Here is a 20,839-nt window from a genome sequence, read left to right on the forward strand (position 1 = left end):
GTCCGATTTGGCTGAAATATCGCATATAGTGTTATGTTATTACTTTCAACAACTGTGTCAAGTGCAGTCCAAATTGGTCAAGAATCTGATATACTTTCCATATAAACCCGTCTCCTGATTTGTTTTCTTTAGCTGCTGGAAGCCGTAATTTTTGTTCGATTTGGCTGAAATTTTGCATGCGATGTTCTGCTATGACTTCCGAAAAATGCACCAAATCGGTCTATAACCTGATATAGCTCCCATATAAACCGGTCTCCGTATCATGCTAATTCGGTTCCTAGAAGCTTTAATTTTTGCTGTTTTGACAGAAGTTTGGTATGTGGAATAAAATAAGTAAACAGAGTTCTAAGTTCACCCGGGCCAAATCTTATATACCCTCCACCTGGGATTGCATTTGCCGAGTTCTTTTCCCGGTATTTCTTTTCAGGCAAAAAAATGATAAAAGATAAGAAATAATGTGCTATTGGGGCTGTATCAAGTTTCGGTCCGATTAGGAGAATTGCAATCTTTAGGGGCTCAAGATATAAAATAGGGAGATCGGTTTATATGGGTGATGTTTCAGGCCATAGACCGATTCCGACCATATTTGACACGTATATTGTCATGGCAGGAACCATTGCACAAAATTTCATCCAAATCGGATAATAATTGCGCCCTAAAGAGGCTCAAGAAGTCAAGATCCCAAATCGGTTTATATGTCAGCGATATCAGGTTATGACACGATTTGGGTCTCAGGTCGATATTTGAGTTGCTACAAACGAAATTACTAGATTAGTATACCCCATTCCTATGGTGGTGGGTATAAAAATATCAAATTTCTTTGGTTTGGAAATAGTCTACCATTTCCGCTGACCTTTCTTAGAAATTTGAGACAATGCTGACAAACTGATGCAATCACATGATCCCAATTTTCCTTTTTCCCATTTGTGCTTTAAATAAAACCATGTTGCCCTCAAATGACCTTTTGATTTTTTTTTTTCTTATTTTCAAACCTTATTTTCTTATTCTCACAAATTTTAGCACATTAAGAAGAGAAATGCTACAAAAACAAATTGTATCGAATAAGTGTGGGTAAAATGTTAACAAGAAAATATGGCAAAAAAAAAACCAAATCTCCTGGGAATGATGAGATGTCGTAAACAATCTGCTGTATTGTAAAGGGTGATTTTTTTGAGGTTAGGATTTTCATGCATTAGTATTTGACAGATCACGTGGGATTTCAGACATGGTGTCAAAGAGAAAGATGCTCAGTATGCTTTGACATTTCATCATGAATAGACTTACTAACGAGCAACGCTTGCAAATCATTGAATTTTATTACCAAAATCAGTGTTCGGTTCGAAATGTGTTCAAATTTTGACAAATTTTGTTCAGCGATGAGGCTCATTTCTGGTTGAATGGCTACGTAAATAAGCAAAATTGCCGCATTTGGAGTGAAGAGCAACCAGAAGCCGTTCAAGAACTGCCCATGCATCCCGAAAAATGCACTGTTTGGTGTGGTTTGTACGCTGGTGGAATCATTGGACCGTATTTTTTCAAGATGCTGTTGGACGCAACGTTACGGTGAATGAACACATTTCGAACCGAACACTGATTTTGGTAATAAAATTCAATGATTTGCAAGCGTTGCTCGTTAGTAAGTCTATTCATGATGAAATGTCAAAGCATACTGAGCATCTTTCTCTTTGACACCATGTCTGAAATCCCACGTGATCTGTCAAATACTAATGCATGAAAATCCTAACCTCAAAAAAATCACCCTTTTGGTGATGAATTTTTTTTTTTTTTTTGCAAGTAAACCAACTGATTGTTGTGATGAAAGATAATTTTGATGATACACTAGAAAATAGCAAAGTCATGATGAGGATATAGAATATATTTTTACTTCAGTAAAAAGTGTCTCTTTGTGTAGGTGATTTGGAGATATTTAGCCGAACTGAATTCGATCCTGAGTAGCCGTCTTACTAAAAAATAAATCTCCTAAAACCCGCTTTCAAATATGTCCTAACAAAGAAACAAATAAAAAGGCGTTAAGTTCGGCCGGCCCAAACTTTGGATACCCACCACCTCGGGTATATATGTAAGACACGCTTTCATCAAAGTTCGGTGAACCATATATGACATGTATGTCGAAAAGGCTAACATAAGTCACTGTGTCAAATTTCAGTGAAATCGGATTATAAATGCGCCTTTTTATGGGGTCAAGACTTTAGATCGAGATATCGGTCTACATGGCAGCTATATCCAAATCGGGACCGATATGGCCCAAGTTGCAGAAAAATGTCGAAGAGCCTAGCACAAAACACTGTCCCAAATTTCGGCGAAATTGGACAATAAAAGCGCCTTTTTTGTTCCCAAAACCTTAAATCGAGAGATCGGTCCATATGACAGCTATATTCAAATCTGGACCAATCTGGGCCAAATTGAAATAGGACGTCAAAGAGCCTATCTAAACTCACTGTCTCAAATTTCACCAACATCGGACATAAAATGCGCCTTTTATGGACCCAAAACCTAAAACCGAGATATCGATCTAAATATATGGCAGCTATATCCAAATCTGAACCGATCTGTGCGATATTGCAGAAGTTCGTCAAGGCGCTTAACTTAACTCATTGTCCCAAATTTCGGTGACATCGGACAATAAATGCTCATTTTATGGGCCCAAAACCTTAAATCGAGAAATCGGTTTATATGGTAGCTATATACAAATCTTAACCGATTAGGGTCAAATTGAAGAACAATGTCAAAGGGCCTAACACAACTCACTGTCCCAAATTTCAACAAAATCGGATAATAAATGTGGCTTTTATAGTCCTAAAACCCTAAATCGGCGGATCGGTCTATATGGCAGCTATATCCAAATCTTAACCGATTAGGGCCAAATTGAAAAAGGATGTCAAAGGGCCTAACACAACTCACTGTTCCAAATTTCAACAAAATCGGATAATAAATGTGGCTTTTATGGACCTAAAACCCTAAATCGGCGAATCGGTCTATATGGCAGCTATATCCAAATCTGAACCGATTAGGGCCAAATTGAAGAAGGATGTCGAATGACCTAACACAACTCACTGTCCCAAATTTCAACAAAATCGGATAATAAATGTGGCTTTTATGGGTCTTAGTCCCTAAATCGGCGGATCGGTCTGTATGGAGGCTATATCAAGATATAGTCCGATATAGCCCATCTTCGAACGTAACCTGCTACGCTAAGAAGGAAAAGGGCTTGACCCATCGATAAGTGTACGGAACGGCTGAGAATCCCTTCCAAATTCGATTTAGCAATCTGTCTGTCTGTCCATATAATCTTGCAATCAAGGTACAGGTCGCATTTGTTGTCCGATTTTCACAAAATTTTGCTCAAGTGTCTTTCTTGGTCCAAGGACTAATACTGTTGATTTTTGATTATAGCTCCCATATATATCTTTCATCCGATATGCACTTTTAAAGCTGTAGGAGCCACAATTTTGGTGCGATCTCTACCAAATTTGGCATGAATTGTTTCGTGTGACGTTCCAATATGTGTGCAAAATTTCATCTAAATCGCTTCAGATTTAGATATAGCTCCCATATATAACTTTCGTCCGATTTGACCTATTAAGGCTGTAGAAGGCACAATTTTGGTCCGATCTTTACAAAATTTGCCATTAAGTGCTTTTTGTGACGTCACTAAAAGCACTCAAGCGAGGCGCTTGCTTCAAGTTCTGACGCTCGCTTCCAGCCGCCCCTAGAACACTCATAGAACACCATCTCCAAAATTTCAGGAAAATCGAGTAATAATTTCGCCCTCCAGAGGCTCAAAAAGTCAAACTGGGAGATCGGTTTGTATGGCAGCTATATCAGGTTATGGACCGATTTCAACCATACTTAGCACAGTTGTTGAAAATCATAGAAAAACACCTAATGGAAAATTTCCACCCAATGGGATAAAAATTGCGCGCTCTATTGGCTCAAGAAGTCAAGATCCTAGAACGGTTTATATGACAGCTATACCAGATTATGAACTGATTTAAATCATACTAAGCACAGTCGTTGGAAGTGACACCAAAACACTACGTGTAAAATTTCAGTTAAATCGGACGAGAATTACGCCCTATAGAGGCTCAAGAAGTCAAGACCCAAGATCGGTTTATATGGCAGCTATATCAAAACATAGACCGATTTGAACCATACTTGGAGCAGTTGTTGAAAGTAGTACCAGAACACCATATGAAAAATTAGCTTAGTCAAATCTGATGAAAATTGCGGCCTCTAGAGGCTCAAGAAGTCAAGACCCAAGATCGGTTTATATGGCAACTATATCAAAACATGGACCGATATGGCCCATTTACAATCCCAATCGACCTACACTAATAAGAAGTATTTATTCAAAATTTTAAGCAGCTAGCTTCACTCCTTCAAAAGTTAGCATGCTTTTAACAGACAGACGGACGGACGGACGGACGGACGAACGGACGCAAGGACAGACGGACGGACATGGCTAAATCGACGTAAAATGTCACGACGATAAAGAATATATTTATATATACTTCATGGGGTCTCAGACTAATATTTCGAGTAGTTACAAACAGCATAACGAAATTATTGGTTTGCCCAAAAAGTAATTGCGGATTTTTTAAAAGAAAGTAAATGCATTTTTAATAAAACTTTGAATGAACTCTAATCAAATATACTTTTTTACACTTTTTTTCTAAAGCAAGCTAAAAGTAACAGCTGATAACTGACAGAAGAAAGAATGCAATTACAGAGTCACAAGCTGTGAAAAAAATTGTCAACGCCGACTATATGAAAAATCCGCAATTACTTTTTGGGCAACCCATAGTATGCCCCCCATCCTATGGTGAAGGGTATAAAAGAGAATCTGTGCAAAGTTTCAGCTCAATATCTCTTTTTACAAAAACTGCAGCGTGATTTCAATAGACAGACGAACAGACATGGCTAGATCTTCTAAGATTTTTACGCTGATCAGGAAAATATATACTTTATGGGGTTGGAAATGGATATTTTGATGTGTTGCAAATGGCATGACAAAACAAATATACGCCCCTCCTTTGGGGGTGGGTATTTGATGGGTTATTGAAATTTTTGACCAATATTGCACAAAAATGTGCACAACTCTTTCCTCGATGCCTACCACAATATTTAAGGAGTTTACTTGAAATCGGTTCAGATTTAAATGTAGCTGCCATATATATGTTCGTCAGATTTTGGATAATTTGCAATAATGTTGTCATTGGTCAACCGTATTTATTACAGTTGGAACATATTTGCTCGAAATTTGAGAGGGATTATTTAACAACCCATCTGAAAACATTCACCGAGGCCCATCAAAATTGGTTCAGAATTGGATATAGCTCCCACTTTGTCCTAGGTGTAGGGTATTATAAAGTCGGCACGGCCCGACTTTTGCATACCTTTACTGGTTTTTATCGAAAAAAAAAACGTTTCATTTAGCAGTTTCAATAGACAAATAGTTGTTGTTTATTTATAAAGGCATTTTTAGGTTACATAGGTGCATACTAACTTTTGTAAGCCAGTGTACACGCCCCATTATAGTTTACATAGAAGGAGCAACATTTTCACCATTTCGGCGACTCTTTAGTTAGTAAATAGGACTAATCAAAACTTTATCGAGCGGTTAAGTCTTCGTCCTCAAGGGGTTAATAATGATGAAATGACTGCATTTAAACACTTTTCGAAGAGTTCAAATTGATGTCCCTGTACCTATAGACAAGGTAAAAGCAAGTTTAATGTAAGCCAAGTTAAAATGGTTAAAAATTTAAATCCAAAGCCCGCAGTCAAATTGAAATTTGTAGTAAGGGCTGCTGCTATGTTCGCCGTTACCGGCCTTAATGGGGCTCATGCCGTAACACCATGCCAGGGGCTATAATTGTTGAGCAACTTATCTATACATATATATATTGATTGTAGGTGGGTTCATTGTCCAGCGCACGTTTTTAAAAGCCCATATTTACACCGGATGTACACCAGCTCTGGTCATAGCAACCGTTTTGTTCCAGACAACCAAGAGATTGGGGATAACTTAGACAAAATTGTTGTTGACTAAGATAAGAACAGCTGAGCGATGGGCAAATATAGCGGCTACAATACCTAGAACACCTTTGGCCAATGCTCTGGCTGCATCCAGAGCAATCATAACCATCTGAAAGCAGGAAGAAGAAGAATATGTTAATTTTTAAGTGATTTGTTTTGAGGTTAATGGTCCTATTTATGATTTTTTTATTTAACTATGACGTGGTAACTGTTTTTGGAATCGATACCCGAGACCGAAAGACATGGAGTATTTTTTACAACTTTCCAAAGCAATTTTTAAGTCTTTTTATTACAGCTAACATTTTTGCTTTTTATACCCTCCACCATAGGAGGGTAACACCTCGAAATATGCGTCTAAGACCCCATAAAGTCTATATATTCTTGATCGTCGTGACATTTTACAATAAGTCAAACTAGCCATGTCCGCCCGTCTGTCCGTCCGTCTGTCTGTCCGTCCGTCTGTCTGTCCGTCCGTCTGTCTGTCCGTCCGTCTGTCTGTCCGTCCGTCCGTCTGTCTGTCCGTCCGTCTGTCCGTCCGTCCGTCTGTCTGTCTGTCCGTCCGTCCGTCTGTCTGTCGAAAGCACGCTAACTTTCGAAGGAGTAGAGCTAGCCAGTTTTGCACAACTACTTCCTATTAGTGTAGGTCGGTTGGGATTATAAATGGGCCAAATCGGTCCATGTTTTGATATAGCTGCCATACAAACCGATCTTGGGTCTTGACTTCTTGAGCCTCTAGAGGGCGCTATTCTCGTCCGATTTGGCTGAAATTTAGCATGAGGTATTTTATTATAACTTCCATCAACTGTGCTGAGTATGGTTTAAATCGGTCCATAACCTGATATAGCTGCCGTATAAACCGATCTTGGGTCTTGACTTCTTGAGCCTATAGAGAGCGCAATTCTCATCCGATTTGACTGAAATTTTGCACATAGTGTTTTGATATCACTTCCAACAACTGTGCGAAGTATGGTCCAAATCGGTCTATAACCTGATATAGCTGCCATATAAACCGATCATGGGTCTTGACTTCTTGAGCCTATAGAGAGCGCAATTCTCATCCGATTTGACTGAAATTTTGCACATAGTGTTTTGATATCACTTCCAACAACTGTGCGAAGTATGCTCCAAATCGGTTCATTATCTGATATAGCTGCCGCACAAACCGATCATGGGTTTTGACTTCTTGAGCCTTTAGAGAGCGCAATTCTCATCCCATTTGGCAGAAATTTTATACAACGGCTCCTCTCGTGGCCTTCAACACCTGTGCAATATGGTCCGAATCAATTTATAGCTTGATGCAGCTCCCATATAAACCAATCTCCCGATTTTGCTTCTTGAGCCCCGAATCGAACTTGATATAGCTCCTCCTCCTCCGTCCTTATTCATTATTCTTTGTTTGCCTAAAAATAGATACTGCGTTAAGAACTCGACAGATGCGACCATGGTGGAGGGTATATAAGATTCGGCCCGGCCGAACTTAACACGCTCTTACTTCTTTTTTCCTAACAAATCTCTCGGAGTGTACGACATTCGCCTAGATCGCTACCAACTGATCTACGGCGGGCGCTTACTAACGAAACATCGATGCGAATTGTCATTGGGGGCAACAATACCTTCTCTCTGTCCATAGATATAAGTTGGTGGCATGACAATAACATTTTGCTTTTCGTATATCTTAGGAGGTGTTAGATATATTGTTGGCTTAGTACAAAAGTCACCACAAGCTTTATATTGACGACTGGAGCATTTCCATTGTTTATCAGAAGGTGCGCAAGCTCTTGGGGTCTTTATAGTGCAACACCGATCTGATGGTTTTGGTGCAGCTGTGACCACCTCGTTATCGCAACATTGCTGTCCTGCCAGGTTAAGAGAAATATTTATTGGGATGTTATTGTTGTTGGGTATAATGATAGGATGCGATGAAGAGTTTAAGTGCGTTACGAAATGATGGTGGGTTGTGATGTTGTGGACAATTGGAGTGATCACGGCACACTTATCGCCATCCCAGTGCGTTCCGTCTGGGCAGACAATTTGAATGCACTTGTTATCCTCCATTCTAGTGCCCCAAGGACAGTACAGAGGTTGGCAGACAACACCGACGAGGATGGTTCCACTGGGACATCTAGTTAATGGAACAGGTGGTTGTGTTGTAGGTGGTAGTGTCGGAGCAGATGTCGGTGGTGGCCTTGTGGGAACTGGATAATTGGGTGGAATATGTGGTGGAATTGGTGGTGGAATTGTTGGTGGACTTGGATAAGGTTGGTTACAACATGTTTGACAGTTTTGGTTACAGCATGTCGGGCCGGCTTGGTTACAGTTTGTCTGACCATTTCCACAGGGTTGGTTAGTACATGTTTGACAGTTTTGGTTACAGCATGTCTGGCCGGCTTGGTTACAGTTTGTCTGACCATTTCCACAGGGTTGGTTAGTACAGGTTTGACAGTTTTGGTTACAGCATGTCTGGCCGGCTTGGTTACAGTTTGTCTGACCATTTCCACAGGGTTGGTTAGAACATGTTTGACAGTTTTGGTTACAGCATGTCTGGCCAACTTGGTTGCAGTTTGTCTGACCATTTCCACAGGGTTGGTTAGTACATGTTTGACAGTTTTGGTTACAGCATGTCTGGCCGGCTTGGTTACAGTTTGTCTGACAATTTCCACAGGGTTGGTTAGTACATGTTTGACAATTTTGGTTACAGCACGTCTGACCGGCTTGGTTACAGTTTGTCTGACAATTTCCACAAGTGTTTGCGCAGTTGGAACACAGTTGAGTTTGAGTGCAGACTCCATTATTGCAACATCCTGTGGCACAATTTTGACATTGGGATGTTTGAGCCGTAGAACCGATCGAAGTGCTAGGACTCGGTATTATTGCAGTTGGGTTTGTGTAACTTTGCTGATGCGAGACTGGAGCTACTTCCCTTGGCATACAACAATTCCAGCAGTTCTCACCCACACAATTATGCACACATACTTCAGAGCAGCATTCATGGTGGATAAGCAAATAGTCTTCGATGGCAAATTGCAAGTAGAGAATATTCAACGAATTAATACACCGAATTTATTTACAAAAATTTGAAAAACACTTACTTTGGGGGCAACCCACTCGTACTATTGAATAACACTCACGATCGAAAGCAATTGTGTCTTCGGGACAAAGCTGATTATAAACAATAAGACCATAAGATACAGTGTATAGACACAGGATGTTCATATTATTGAATCACTTACACAAAAGGCCACATTAAAAATTCCAAAAACTATTAACAAATAAATAATTGTTGACGATCGATGTACAATCATTGTCGCTTGCAGATGGAAACCGAATAGCAAGAATCGTTGCATCTGAATGGCTCGCCAGCAGTTTTTCTTATCATCAAATATAGCCTTAACCTAAACGATTGTTAACAACGAAGTTCACGTCTCAAGTCTTATCAACATGTTGTGAATCTTTGTTTCAAATAATCTTTTGAATGGAATATAAGTGGTGAATATTTAGTGACATAATCAAAACTGCGATTATGTGGTGGCACACAATAACTCTACGCAAGAAAAAAATTGCACACAAACTAGAGAGCGGCAAAATTGCACCTTTCGTTTATGGGCGGATTTTGGCCATAATTTGTATTTAGCCATAAATGCCTTAGGAAAAGCTCTAAAAGTGAAGTGAATTGGAAGATTTCTATGAAATGTACCCTTGACCAGAAGAGTCATAAGAGAAGCTTTAGTGCCAAATTGTTATACCGACCACCCAAGGATGGGGGTATACTCATTTTGTCATACCGATGGCAACACATCGAAATATCTATTTCCGACCCTATATAGTATGAATATTTTTGATCAGCGCAAAAATCCATGACCAACTAGCCATGTCCGTCCGTCCGGCTGTTGAAATCACGCTACAAACTTTAGAAATAGAGACATTGAGCTGAAACTTTGCACAGCTTCTTTTTTTTTGTCCGTAAGCTGGTTAAGTTCGAAGATGGGCTATATGGGACTATATCTTGATATAGCCACCATATACACTGATCCGGCGATTTAGGGTCTAAGGCCCATAAAAGCCACATTTAATATCCGATTTTGCTAAAATTTGTGACAGTGAGTTGTGTTAGGCCCTTCGACATCCTTCTTCAATTTGGCCCAGATCGGTCCAGATTTGGATGTAGGTATCATCTGGACCGATCCGCCGATTTAGGGTCTTAGTCCCATAAAAGCCACGTTTATTATTCGATTTTGCTGAAACTGAAGACAATGAGTTGTGTAAGGCCCTCCGATGTCAATTTTCAATTTGGCCCAAATCGGTCGAGATTTGGATATAGCTGCTATATAGACCGATTTCTCGATTTAATTTCTTGCGCCCATAAAAGGCGCATTTATTATCCGATTTTGCCAAAATTTGAGACAATTGGTTGTGTTAGGACCTCCGCCATCTTTCTTCAATTTGGCTCATATCGGTTCAGATTTGGATATAGTTGCCATATAGACCGATCTCTCGTTTTAAGGTATTGGGCCCATAAAAAGCGCATTTATTGTCCGATGTCGCCAAAATTTGGGACAGTGAGTTATGTTGGGCCCTTCGACAATCATCTTCAATTTGGCTTAGATCGGTCCATATTTGGTTATAGCTGTCATATAGACCGATTTCTCGATTTAAGGTTTTGGGACCATAAAAGGCGCACTTATTGACCGATTACTATGAAATTTGGGACAGGGAGTTGTGTTAGGACCCTTGATATCATTCTTCAATTTGGCTCATATCGGTTCAGATTTGGATATAGCTGCCGTATAAACCGATCTCTCGATTTAAGGCTTTGGGCCCATAAAAGGAGCACTTTTTGTCCGATATCGCCAAAATTTGGGACAGGGATTTGTGTTAGGACCCTTGATATCATTCTTCAATTTGGGCCAAATCGGTCGAGATTCGGACATAGCTGCCATATAGACCGATGTCTCGATTTAAGGTTTTTTGTCCATAAAAGGCGCATTTATTGTCCGATTTCTCCGAAATTTGGGACTGTAGGTTGTGTTAGACTCTTCGGCATTTTACTGCTAATTGGGTCAAAACAGTCCAGATTTGGATATAGCTGCCATATAGACCGGCCACATAAAAAGCGCCTTTATAATTTTGTGCAGATCGGTTAAAAATTTTAGTAATTACGTCGATTTAAGTGTAATTTGGACGATACGTAGATATGGGAGCTATATCTAAATCTGTACCGATTTTTACCAAAATCAATAGCGTCCGTCCTTGCGTTAATCATATTTGATTCAGGCGCCTAGAACTTTTATATAAGTTTAAGCAAAATCTGGCAATATATCCGAATTATTTTCAGCCCATGTAAAGTATTAGACTCTAACTTGGAAGATCGGTCTTAAACCATATTTGGAAGGTATGACGGGAGACTTTAAACAACTCCTTTCATCAAATTTCAGAGAAATTGTATAGCAAAAGCGACTTTTGTAGGCAGGCTTAACCATCTCCGACTGACGTGTAGTCTAGCAGCCACCAACAATTACAAAAAGTTATTTTGTGCCGTTATTTTCCAAGCAACTTCTTTCGCTTTCTCTATACCTTTTCATTATGTGTTCCCAGCAAAAAGTCTGATTACCAAATAACCAGAAAGGTAAGCTCATTCCTAAACTAATAACTACTTTATTTTTAGGTATCGTTTTTAATAACTTTTACATGCCGATATCCTTGGAGAAAAGTCCTTCCGCACATGCGGAATATATTTCGGAAATATTTCCTTATACCACAGCATACGAAAATATATACTTATACCACAGCATACAAGTTGTCAAAAAATAATGACATATTATCTAAGGTGAACGTAGGTTTGTTTGTTTGTTTGTGTGTTTCTTATAGACCCACATATGGTGTAAAATGATCCCGTGGTGAAAATAGGGTACTACATTTTTTGATATCTGAAAGGGGGGGGGGGCGGACCCTCCCCCTTACCCTAATTTTCAGAAACGCCCTATCTCGGAGTTGGTTCGTGCGATTTAAGCGAAATTTTGTTTGCTCTCATGTAGTACCCTAAAAATAAAAATATGATATTACAATTTCGAATGGGGTACCTAGGGAGCCGCCCCACCCTAAAGCATCCTAAACATATATTTACACCAATCACACCAATATGGGACTCAAATGAAAGGTATTTAGGATAAGAAAATGTATCAATATCCAATTGTCGGACCAAGTGTTAACACCCCTAATTCGGACATATTTACCGACCATGGCAATATGCGACTCAAATGAAAGGTATTTGCGAGTAGAATACGAATCTAATATCCAAATGTGGGAACACGTTTCTGGAGGTCCACCCCTTCCCCAAAACACCCCCCAAACAGGACTTATTTACTAACCATGGGAATATAGGGCTTAAATAAAAAGTATTTGAGTGTAGTATTCGAATCTGATATCCGAATATGGGACCAAGTGTTTGGGGGGCCGCCTCTTACCAAAAACATTCCCCAAAGGGGACAAATCTACGACCATAGCAATATGGGGCTCAAATGAAAGGTCTTTGGGAGTAAAGCACGAATCTGGTATCAATATTTGGGAAAAGTGTCTATGGGGCCACTCCACCCCCACAACACCACCCAAATAGGAATTATTGTCTGACTATTGCAATATGAGGCTCAAATAAGAGGATTTTTAGAGTAAAACACGAATCCGATATATATTTTTAAAGCCAACCCCAAAACACCCCCAAGCCGGTCATGTTTGCCGACTATGGAAATATGGTGTTCAAATTAAAGGTACTTGGGAGTTGACCATGGATCTGTCATCAACACTCGGAGCCAACTGTCTATGGGACGTCCCACCACCAAAATAGGACATATTTGCTCACCACGACAATTTGAGTCGTAAAGAGAGTAGAGCTTTTGGGGCCAATACCCCAAACCGGACATATTTGCTGACTTTTGCAGTAAGGAGTTTAATTGAGATTAGTAAACGAATTTGATATCCAATTTTGAGGTCAATGGCAATATGGGGTTCGAATAAATGATATAAAGATATATGAGAATAAAGCACGTTGCTGATATATTTTCCGGGCTTAGGGTTTGGGGGACTACCCCAATCCTCAAAACACCCCTAAATCGGTCATATTTAACGACCATGTCAATGTGGAGCTTAAATGAAAGGTATTGGGGGATAGAGCAAGAATTGATACCCATTATAGGGACCAATTTTCTGTGGGTCTACCCCTTTCCCAAAATATCCCACAAGCAGGAATTTTTTTGTGACCATCGCAATATGGGGCTCAAATAAAGGTATTTGGGAGTAGAATACGAATTTCATATCCAAATATAGGACCATGTATTTAGGGCATCGCCCCTTTCCCAAAACACACCCCAAAGGGTAAACATTTTTCGACCATGTCAATATATGGCTCAAATGAAAGGTTCTTGAGATTAGAAAACGAATTTGATAACCAATTTTGGGGCCATGTGTTTGGGGACGCCTCACTGTGTAAACTCCCCTAAACCAATGGCAATATGGGGTTCAATAAATGGTATTTGAACGAGGAACACGATGCTGATATTTTTTCAGGGCCAAGTATCTAGGGGACCACCTTTCGCCCGAAAACACCACTAAATCAGACATCATGAGAATATCGTGCTGAAATGAAGTATTTTAAGAATGGAGTACACCTTACATCCAAACTTAAATTCGTAGACCAATAAAGATCATATGGGATTCAGATAAAGGCACTTATATTGTTAAACTGTTAGTCAAGTTAGCATGGTATTTCACTAAAAGCTCTTTAATTGTCCAAAATAAATATTCCAAGGAAACTTTTGTTCCATATAAAGTAAAAGAATACGCAGCGGAGCGGTCCCGGGTCAGCTAGTATTTTATAATAATAACGCCAAAGTTTTTCCATCCTAGTACTACTAAGTGGTGTCGTGACCTCTGCGCTACGGTGGCTGCCAATTTACATAGGAACTATAAAACAAGTAAGTCGGCCGGACCTAATCTTATATACCCTCCACCATGGATCGCATTTGTCGAGTTCTTTTCCCGGTGTCTCTTCTTAGGCAAATAAAGGAAAGGAAAGGATAAAAGAAAAGAATTGCTATGCTATTGGAGCTATATCAAGTTATGGTCCGATTCGGACCATAATGGAATGAATGTTGGAGACCACAGTAGAGTCATTGTGTAAAATTTCAGCCAAATCGAATTAGGGTTTCGCCCTGTAGGGGCTCAAAAAGTAAAAAAGGGTGATCGTTTTACAGAGAAGCCGTATTAGGTTATTGACCGATTCAGACCATATTTGATACGTATGTTGATGGTCATGGCCGAAGCCGTTATATAAAATTTCATCCAAATCAGATAATAATTGCTCCCTATAGAGGCTCAAGAAGTCTAGAACACAGATTGGTTTATATGGCAGCTGTAACAGGTTATGAACCGATTTGAACTATTCTTGGCACAATTGTTGAAAGTCATAACGAAATGCGTCATGCAAAATTTCAGCGAAATCGTATAGGATTTGCGCCCTCTAAAGGTCCACGAAGTCAAGACCCCATATCGGTTTATATAACAGCTATATCAGGTTAAAGACCGATTTGAAACATACTTGGCACAGTTGTTGGAAATCATAACAAAATACTTCGTGGAAAATTTCATACAAATCGGATAAGAATTGCGCCCTCTGGTGGCTCAAGAAGTCAAGATTCAAGATCGGTTTATATGACAGCTATATGAGATTATGAACCGATTTGAACCATACTTGGCGCAGTTGTTGAAAATAATAAAAAACACCTCATACAAAATTTTAGCCAAATCAGATAATAATTGCGCCATCTAGAGGCTAAAGAAGTCAAGACCCCAGATCGGTTTATATTATTGTATATAACACAGTTGTTGAAAATAATAAAAATAAAAACAAGTAAAAAGGCGTTAAGTTCGGCCGGGCCGAACTTTGGATACCCACCACCTGGGGTATATATGTAAACCACCTTTCATCAAAATTCGGTGAAAATTTCATACCTCATACCGATCTGAACTATATACGACACGGATGTCGAAAAGCCGAACATAAGTCACTGTGTCAAATTTCAGTGAAATCGGATTATAAATGCGACTTTTATGGGGCCAAGACTTTAAATCGAGATATCGGTCTACATGGCAGCTATATCCAAATCTGAACCGATTTGGGCCAAGTTGCATAAACATGTCGAAGAGTCTAACACTAAGCACTGTCCCAAATTTCGGCGAAATCGGACAATAAATGCCTCTTTTATGGGCCCTAAACCTTAAATCCAGAGATCGGTCTATATGGCAGCTATATTCAAATCTGGACCGATCTGGGCAAAATTGAAGAAGGACGTCGAAGAGCCCAACCAAACCCGCTGTCTCAAATTTCAGCGACATCGGACAATAAATGCGTCTTTTATGGCCCCAAAACCTAAAAGCTAGATATCGGTCTATATGGCAGCTATATCCAAATCTGGACCGATCTGTGCGATATTGCAGAAGTATGTCAAGGGGCTTAACTTAACTCACTGTTCCCAATTTCGGGGACATCGGGCAAAAAATGAGCATTTTATGGGCCTAACACCATAAATCGGAGGATCGGTCTATATGGCAGCTATATCCAAATTTGAACCGATCTAGATCAAATTGAAGAAATATGTCAAAGGGCCTAACACATCTCACTGTCCCAAATTTCAGCAAAATCGGATAATGAATGTGGCTATTATGGGCCTTAGGCCCTAAATCGGAGGATCGGTCTATATGGCAGCTATATCCAAATCTGAACCGATCTGAGCCAAATTGACAAAGGATGTCGAAGGGCCTAACACAACTCACTGTCCCAAATTTCAACAAAATCGGATAATAAATGTGTCTTTTATGGGCCTAAGACCCTAAATCGGCGGATCGGTCTATATGGGGGCTATATCAAGATATAGTCCGATATAGCCCATCTTCGAACTTAACCTGCTTATAGACAAAAAAAAGAATCTGTGCAAAATTTCAGCTCAATATCTCTATTTTTAAAGACTGTAGCGTGATTTCAACAGACAGACGGACAGACGGACGGACATGGCTAGATCGTCTTAGATTTTTACGCTGATCAAGAATATATATACTTTATAGGGTCGGAAATGGATATTTCGATGTGTTGCAAACGGAATGACAAAATGAATATACCCCCATCCTTCGGTGGTGGGTATAAAAACACAAAATTTCAGCCAAATCGCATAAATTTGCGCCCCGTAGCGGCTCAAGAATTTAAGATCCAATATTGGTTTATATAGCAGCTATGTGAAAACATGGACCGATTTGGCCCATTTACAATCCCAACAAACCCACCTACCCTAATAAGCAGTGTTTGTGTAAAATTTTAAGCGGCTAGCTTTACTACTTCAAAAGTTAGCGTGCTTTCGACAGACAGACGGACGGACGGACAGTCGGACGGACATTTCAAGTTCGACTTAGAATGCCACTACGATCAAGAATATATACACTTTATGGGGTCTTAGACGCATATTTCGAGGCCATACAAACAGAATGACGAAATTAATATGCCCCCTTCCTATGGTGGAGGGTATAAAAATATACCTGAGATATCAACTCCTTTCCTACCGTGCAAAGCTAGAGAAGTCGGGAGTTCAATGTGTGGCTTTACGAAAGATAACACCCTGCAATGGTATGTGCCGAAAAAAAATAAAGCTGTTCTGCTTATTTTGTCTTCTCACCATTGTCAAGAGATAGATACTGACAAGAAAAAAACTGTTATGATAATCCTCTTATATATAAAACTAGCCGAATCGGGCCCGCTGCGCTGCGCCTTCTATAACTCTCTAATATCTTTTTAGGGTGGGGACACCTGAATGCGGATATTAAATTCTTGCCATTGTAGCCTATGAAGCTGAACGCGTTCGAATCCTGGCGAGAATATCAGACAAAGCTGTGTTCATCCCCTCTTGATGATGGCCACATTTGCGAAGAGCAATGCCATGCATGGTCATTTAAAAAATTTTCCCCAAAGAGGTGTCGCACTGCTGGACGCCGTTCGACTCGGCTATAAAAAAGGTCCATTATCATTGAGTTTAAACTTGAATCGGAAAGCACTCATTCATGTGTTAGAATTTTCTCTCGGTTTCTGGTGGCAATGTTCTTCCTTAGGGTAATGTTCTCATTAGGGGAGGGATGGCACCTCAGACATTTCGACTCATATATGGATATCAAATTCGTGCTGCACTTTTAATTTGAACCCCATATTGCCATGGACGGTAAATATGAACCGTTTTGTGGGAGTTTCGGGGCTGGGGCAGCCATCGGAACTTTGCACTGAAAATAGATATAAAATTCGTTTTTATTCCCAACGGAAATGAAGTTCAATTGAGGGGGTGCTTTAGGGCGTACCCCAAAACTCTTTGCTTCAAAATTGGATATAAAATTAATTTTCTACCCTCAAATACCTTTCATTTAAGTCCCATATTGTAATAAAGGTCAAACAAACCATTTTACGTGTCTTTAGGAGAAAAAGCGCCACCTAGACTTGAACGCAAATTTTAATGTTTTATTCGTAAACGACTCTCAAATACCTTTCATTTGAGTCCCATGTAGTCATGGTCGGCTAATATGCCCATTTGGGGGTATTTGGGGGTGGACGACCTCCCATTACTTGAACCTAATGTTTTATGCCATATTTGTAATCTACTGCCTAGTACTTTTCATTTGAGTCCCATATTGACATAAACTTCGAATATATCTGTTTAGAGGAGTTTTGGGGTTGGGGGGGCCCGCTGGGTACTTGGATCCAAATTTTAATACCATATTAGTTTTCTGGTCTAGAATACCTTTTATTTGATACCCTTATTGTGCCCATCGGACCACTTTCGGATATGGATGGCGTTTTTGGGGTAAGGGGGAGGGTCCGCCTCCATCCGATATCTAAAAATTATATAGCCTATGTTCCCTTCCAGACGAACAAACACAATCTATGAAAATTTTAAGAAAAGTATCATTTAGTATGGCATTATATATAAATGGCATTTCTGAGGGGCGGCGTGACCCCCTATAATTCGATCTAATTTTGTATGCGCCATTCGAAGTCTACTCTCGAATACCTTTCATTTGAGCCCCATATTGAAATGAATGTCTAATATGTCTGTTTGGGGGAGTTTTGGGGTTAGGGCGGGCCCGATGGGTACTTAGACTCAAATTTTAATACCATATTCGTATTCTACTCTCCAATACCTTTCATTTGATACCTATATTGTCCCGATCGGTCCATTTTATATCGGTCCACTTTGGGTTGTTTTTTTGGCATAAAAGGGAGAGTCCGTCCCCCTTCCGATACCGAAAAATTATATAGCCTATGTTTCCTTCCAGACCAACCTACACAATTTGCGAAAATTTCTAGAAAATCGGTTCTGCCGTTTTTCAGTCTATACGGAACAAACAAACCGAGTCCCATATATCCGTGATTTGCCAATGTGCCCGTTTTGGGGGGTTTTGTGAGGATAGGGTGACCCCCTTATACTACAACATGAATTTGTGTGCCATTGGTTATCTACTCCCGCATACTTATCATTTGATACCCATATTGTCCTTATCAGTGCACTTTTGATTTTGGGTGCTGTTTTTGGGGTAATGATGGAGGGTCCGTCCCCTCCTGTATCAATAAATTGTAAGGCCGATACCTAATTCCTGACCATATTCGTAATCTACTCCCGAATACCTTTCATTAGAGTCCCATATTGTCATGATCGTCAAATAAGCCTATTTTAAGGGGTTTTGGGACTGGGGCGTCCCCTAGGTACTTGGACCCAACTTTTATTATGAAATTCGTACTCTACTCTTGAATAGCTTTCATTTGAATCCCACATAGTACCGATCGGTCCACTTTTATTTTTGGGTAGTACTTTTGAGGTAAGGGGGACGGTCCGCCCCCCTCCCGATATCAAAAAAATTATATAGCTTATGATTTCTTCCAGACCGACCTACACAAAATTTAAAAATTTCAAGGTATTCGGTTCCGCCATGCAAATGCAAATACAAATTTTGCCCATGAACATTCCACTGAGGAACAGGGGCAAACTTCTCACATATCAATGAGTGCAGTCCGATTCAAGTTTAATTTCAATGATAAGGGACTCCTTTTATAGCCGAGTCCGAACGCCGTGCCGCAGTGCGACACCTCTTTAGAGAGAAGTTTTACATGGCATAGTACCTCACAAATGTTGCCAGCATTAGGAGGGGAAAACCACCGCTGAACATTTTTTGATGGTCTCGCCAGGATTCGAACCCAGGCGTTCAGCGTCATAGGCGGACATGCTAACCTCTGCGCTACGGTGGCCTCCATTCGGTTCCGCCGTTTTTGCCGGAACAAACAAACACAAAACCGACAAACAAACACAAATTGAACTTTAAATAAAAGATATTTGTAGAACGAAGGAAAGCCCAAAAGACAGGTTTATGCTTTGTGTCATTTCCAAACATTTGGGATCTTATTTGATACGAAATTAAGCCCTAACTTTTAAAGTGAAATAAAGTCACACTAAACGAAATAAACCCCTATAAATCGCAATAAAGCCCCAATTAACGTTGTTTTTGTTTCATTCAAAACATTTTGGGGTTTAATGTAATTTTCCGTTAGGTCTTAATACATTTGGGCCTAATTTCATTCAGCCAATTTCAACACTCGGACTCTTAGACACAGGGACATTGTTAGATCGTCTTAGAATTTTACGACGATCCGAAATATATAGAATTTGTATGGTTGGAAATGGATATTTCGATATTTTGCTGAGTGAATGACTTAATGACTATACCCCCTAATCTATGGTGGTGGATATAAACATGTCAAAGCGTGCTAAGTTCGGCCGGGCCGAATCTTATATACCCTTCACCATCGCATTCGCATTTTTCGAGTTCTTTTTCCGGCACGTCTTCTTAGACAAAACATATAAAAAGGCATTAAGTTCGGGCGGGTCGAAATTTGGATCCCACCACCTTGGGTATATATGTAAATCACCTTTCATCAAAATCTGATGAAAATTCCATACGTTATGTCCCATAGCAGTTATATCAAAATACAATATTATCCAACAACTGTGCCAAGTATGGTTCAAATCGGTTCATAACCTGATATAGCTGCCATGTAAACCGATCTTGGGTCTTGACTTCTTGAGCCTCTAGAGGACGCAATTCTTATCCGATTTGAATGAATTTTTGCACGAAGTATTTTGTTATGATATCCAACAACTATGCCAAGTATGGTTCAAATCGGTTCATAACCTGATATAGCTGTCAAATAAACAGATCTAGGGATTTCTTGAGCTTCTAGAGGGCGCATTTCCTATCCGATTTGGTTGAAATTTTGCATGACGTATTTTGTTCTTACTTTCAACAACAGTGTCAAATAAGTTACAAATCAGTTCATAGCCCATAGATGCCATATAAACCGATCTGGGATCTTGACTTCTTGAGCCTCTAGAGGTCGCAATTATTATCCGATTTGCCTGAAATTTTGTACGACGGATCCGATCATGACCATTAACATACGAACTTTATATGTTTTACATATATACCCTTCTCGGATATATATGTAAAACACCTTTCATCAAAATCCGGTGAAAATTGCATATACTATGTCCCATAGCAGTTATATCCAAATATGTTCCGATTTGGACCAAATACTTATAATTACAAGTAATTGTTCAATTGTGTATAACAAAATATTGGTCTTTTAAGTAGTTATATTTAAAAATAAACCGATCTGAACCATATACGACACGGATGTCAAAAAGCCAAATAT

The 20,839-nt window shown here is 39.7% G+C and overlaps 1 protein-coding gene across 1 annotated transcript in view; it reads right to left on the bottom strand.

The window, feature by feature from the left end:
• Nucleotides 1–5,718: 5,718 nt before the first annotated feature.
• The window catches only part of LOC106092474 (protein jagged-1), a 45,469-nt gene continuing 30,348 nt past the window's right edge, over nt 5,719–20,839 (bottom strand). The window contains exons 2-5 of the mRNA XM_059363887.1: nt 9,288–9,449; nt 9,147–9,216; nt 7,671–9,065; nt 5,719–6,166 (exon numbers count right to left, since the gene is read on the bottom strand). Of these exons, the coding sequence (XP_059219870.1) occupies nt 5,961–6,166; nt 7,671–9,065; nt 9,147–9,216; nt 9,288–9,401 (1,785 nt within the window). The 5' untranslated portion in view covers nt 9,402–9,449 and the 3' untranslated portion in view covers nt 5,719–5,960. The remainder of the gene's footprint in view (nt 6,167–7,670; nt 9,066–9,146; nt 9,217–9,287; nt 9,450–20,839) is intronic.

This window comes from Stomoxys calcitrans, chromosome 2 (genome assembly GCF_963082655.1).
Source record: "Stomoxys calcitrans chromosome 2, idStoCalc2.1, whole genome shotgun sequence".
Classification (NCBI taxonomy): domain Eukaryota; kingdom Metazoa; phylum Arthropoda; class Insecta; order Diptera; family Muscidae; genus Stomoxys; species Stomoxys calcitrans.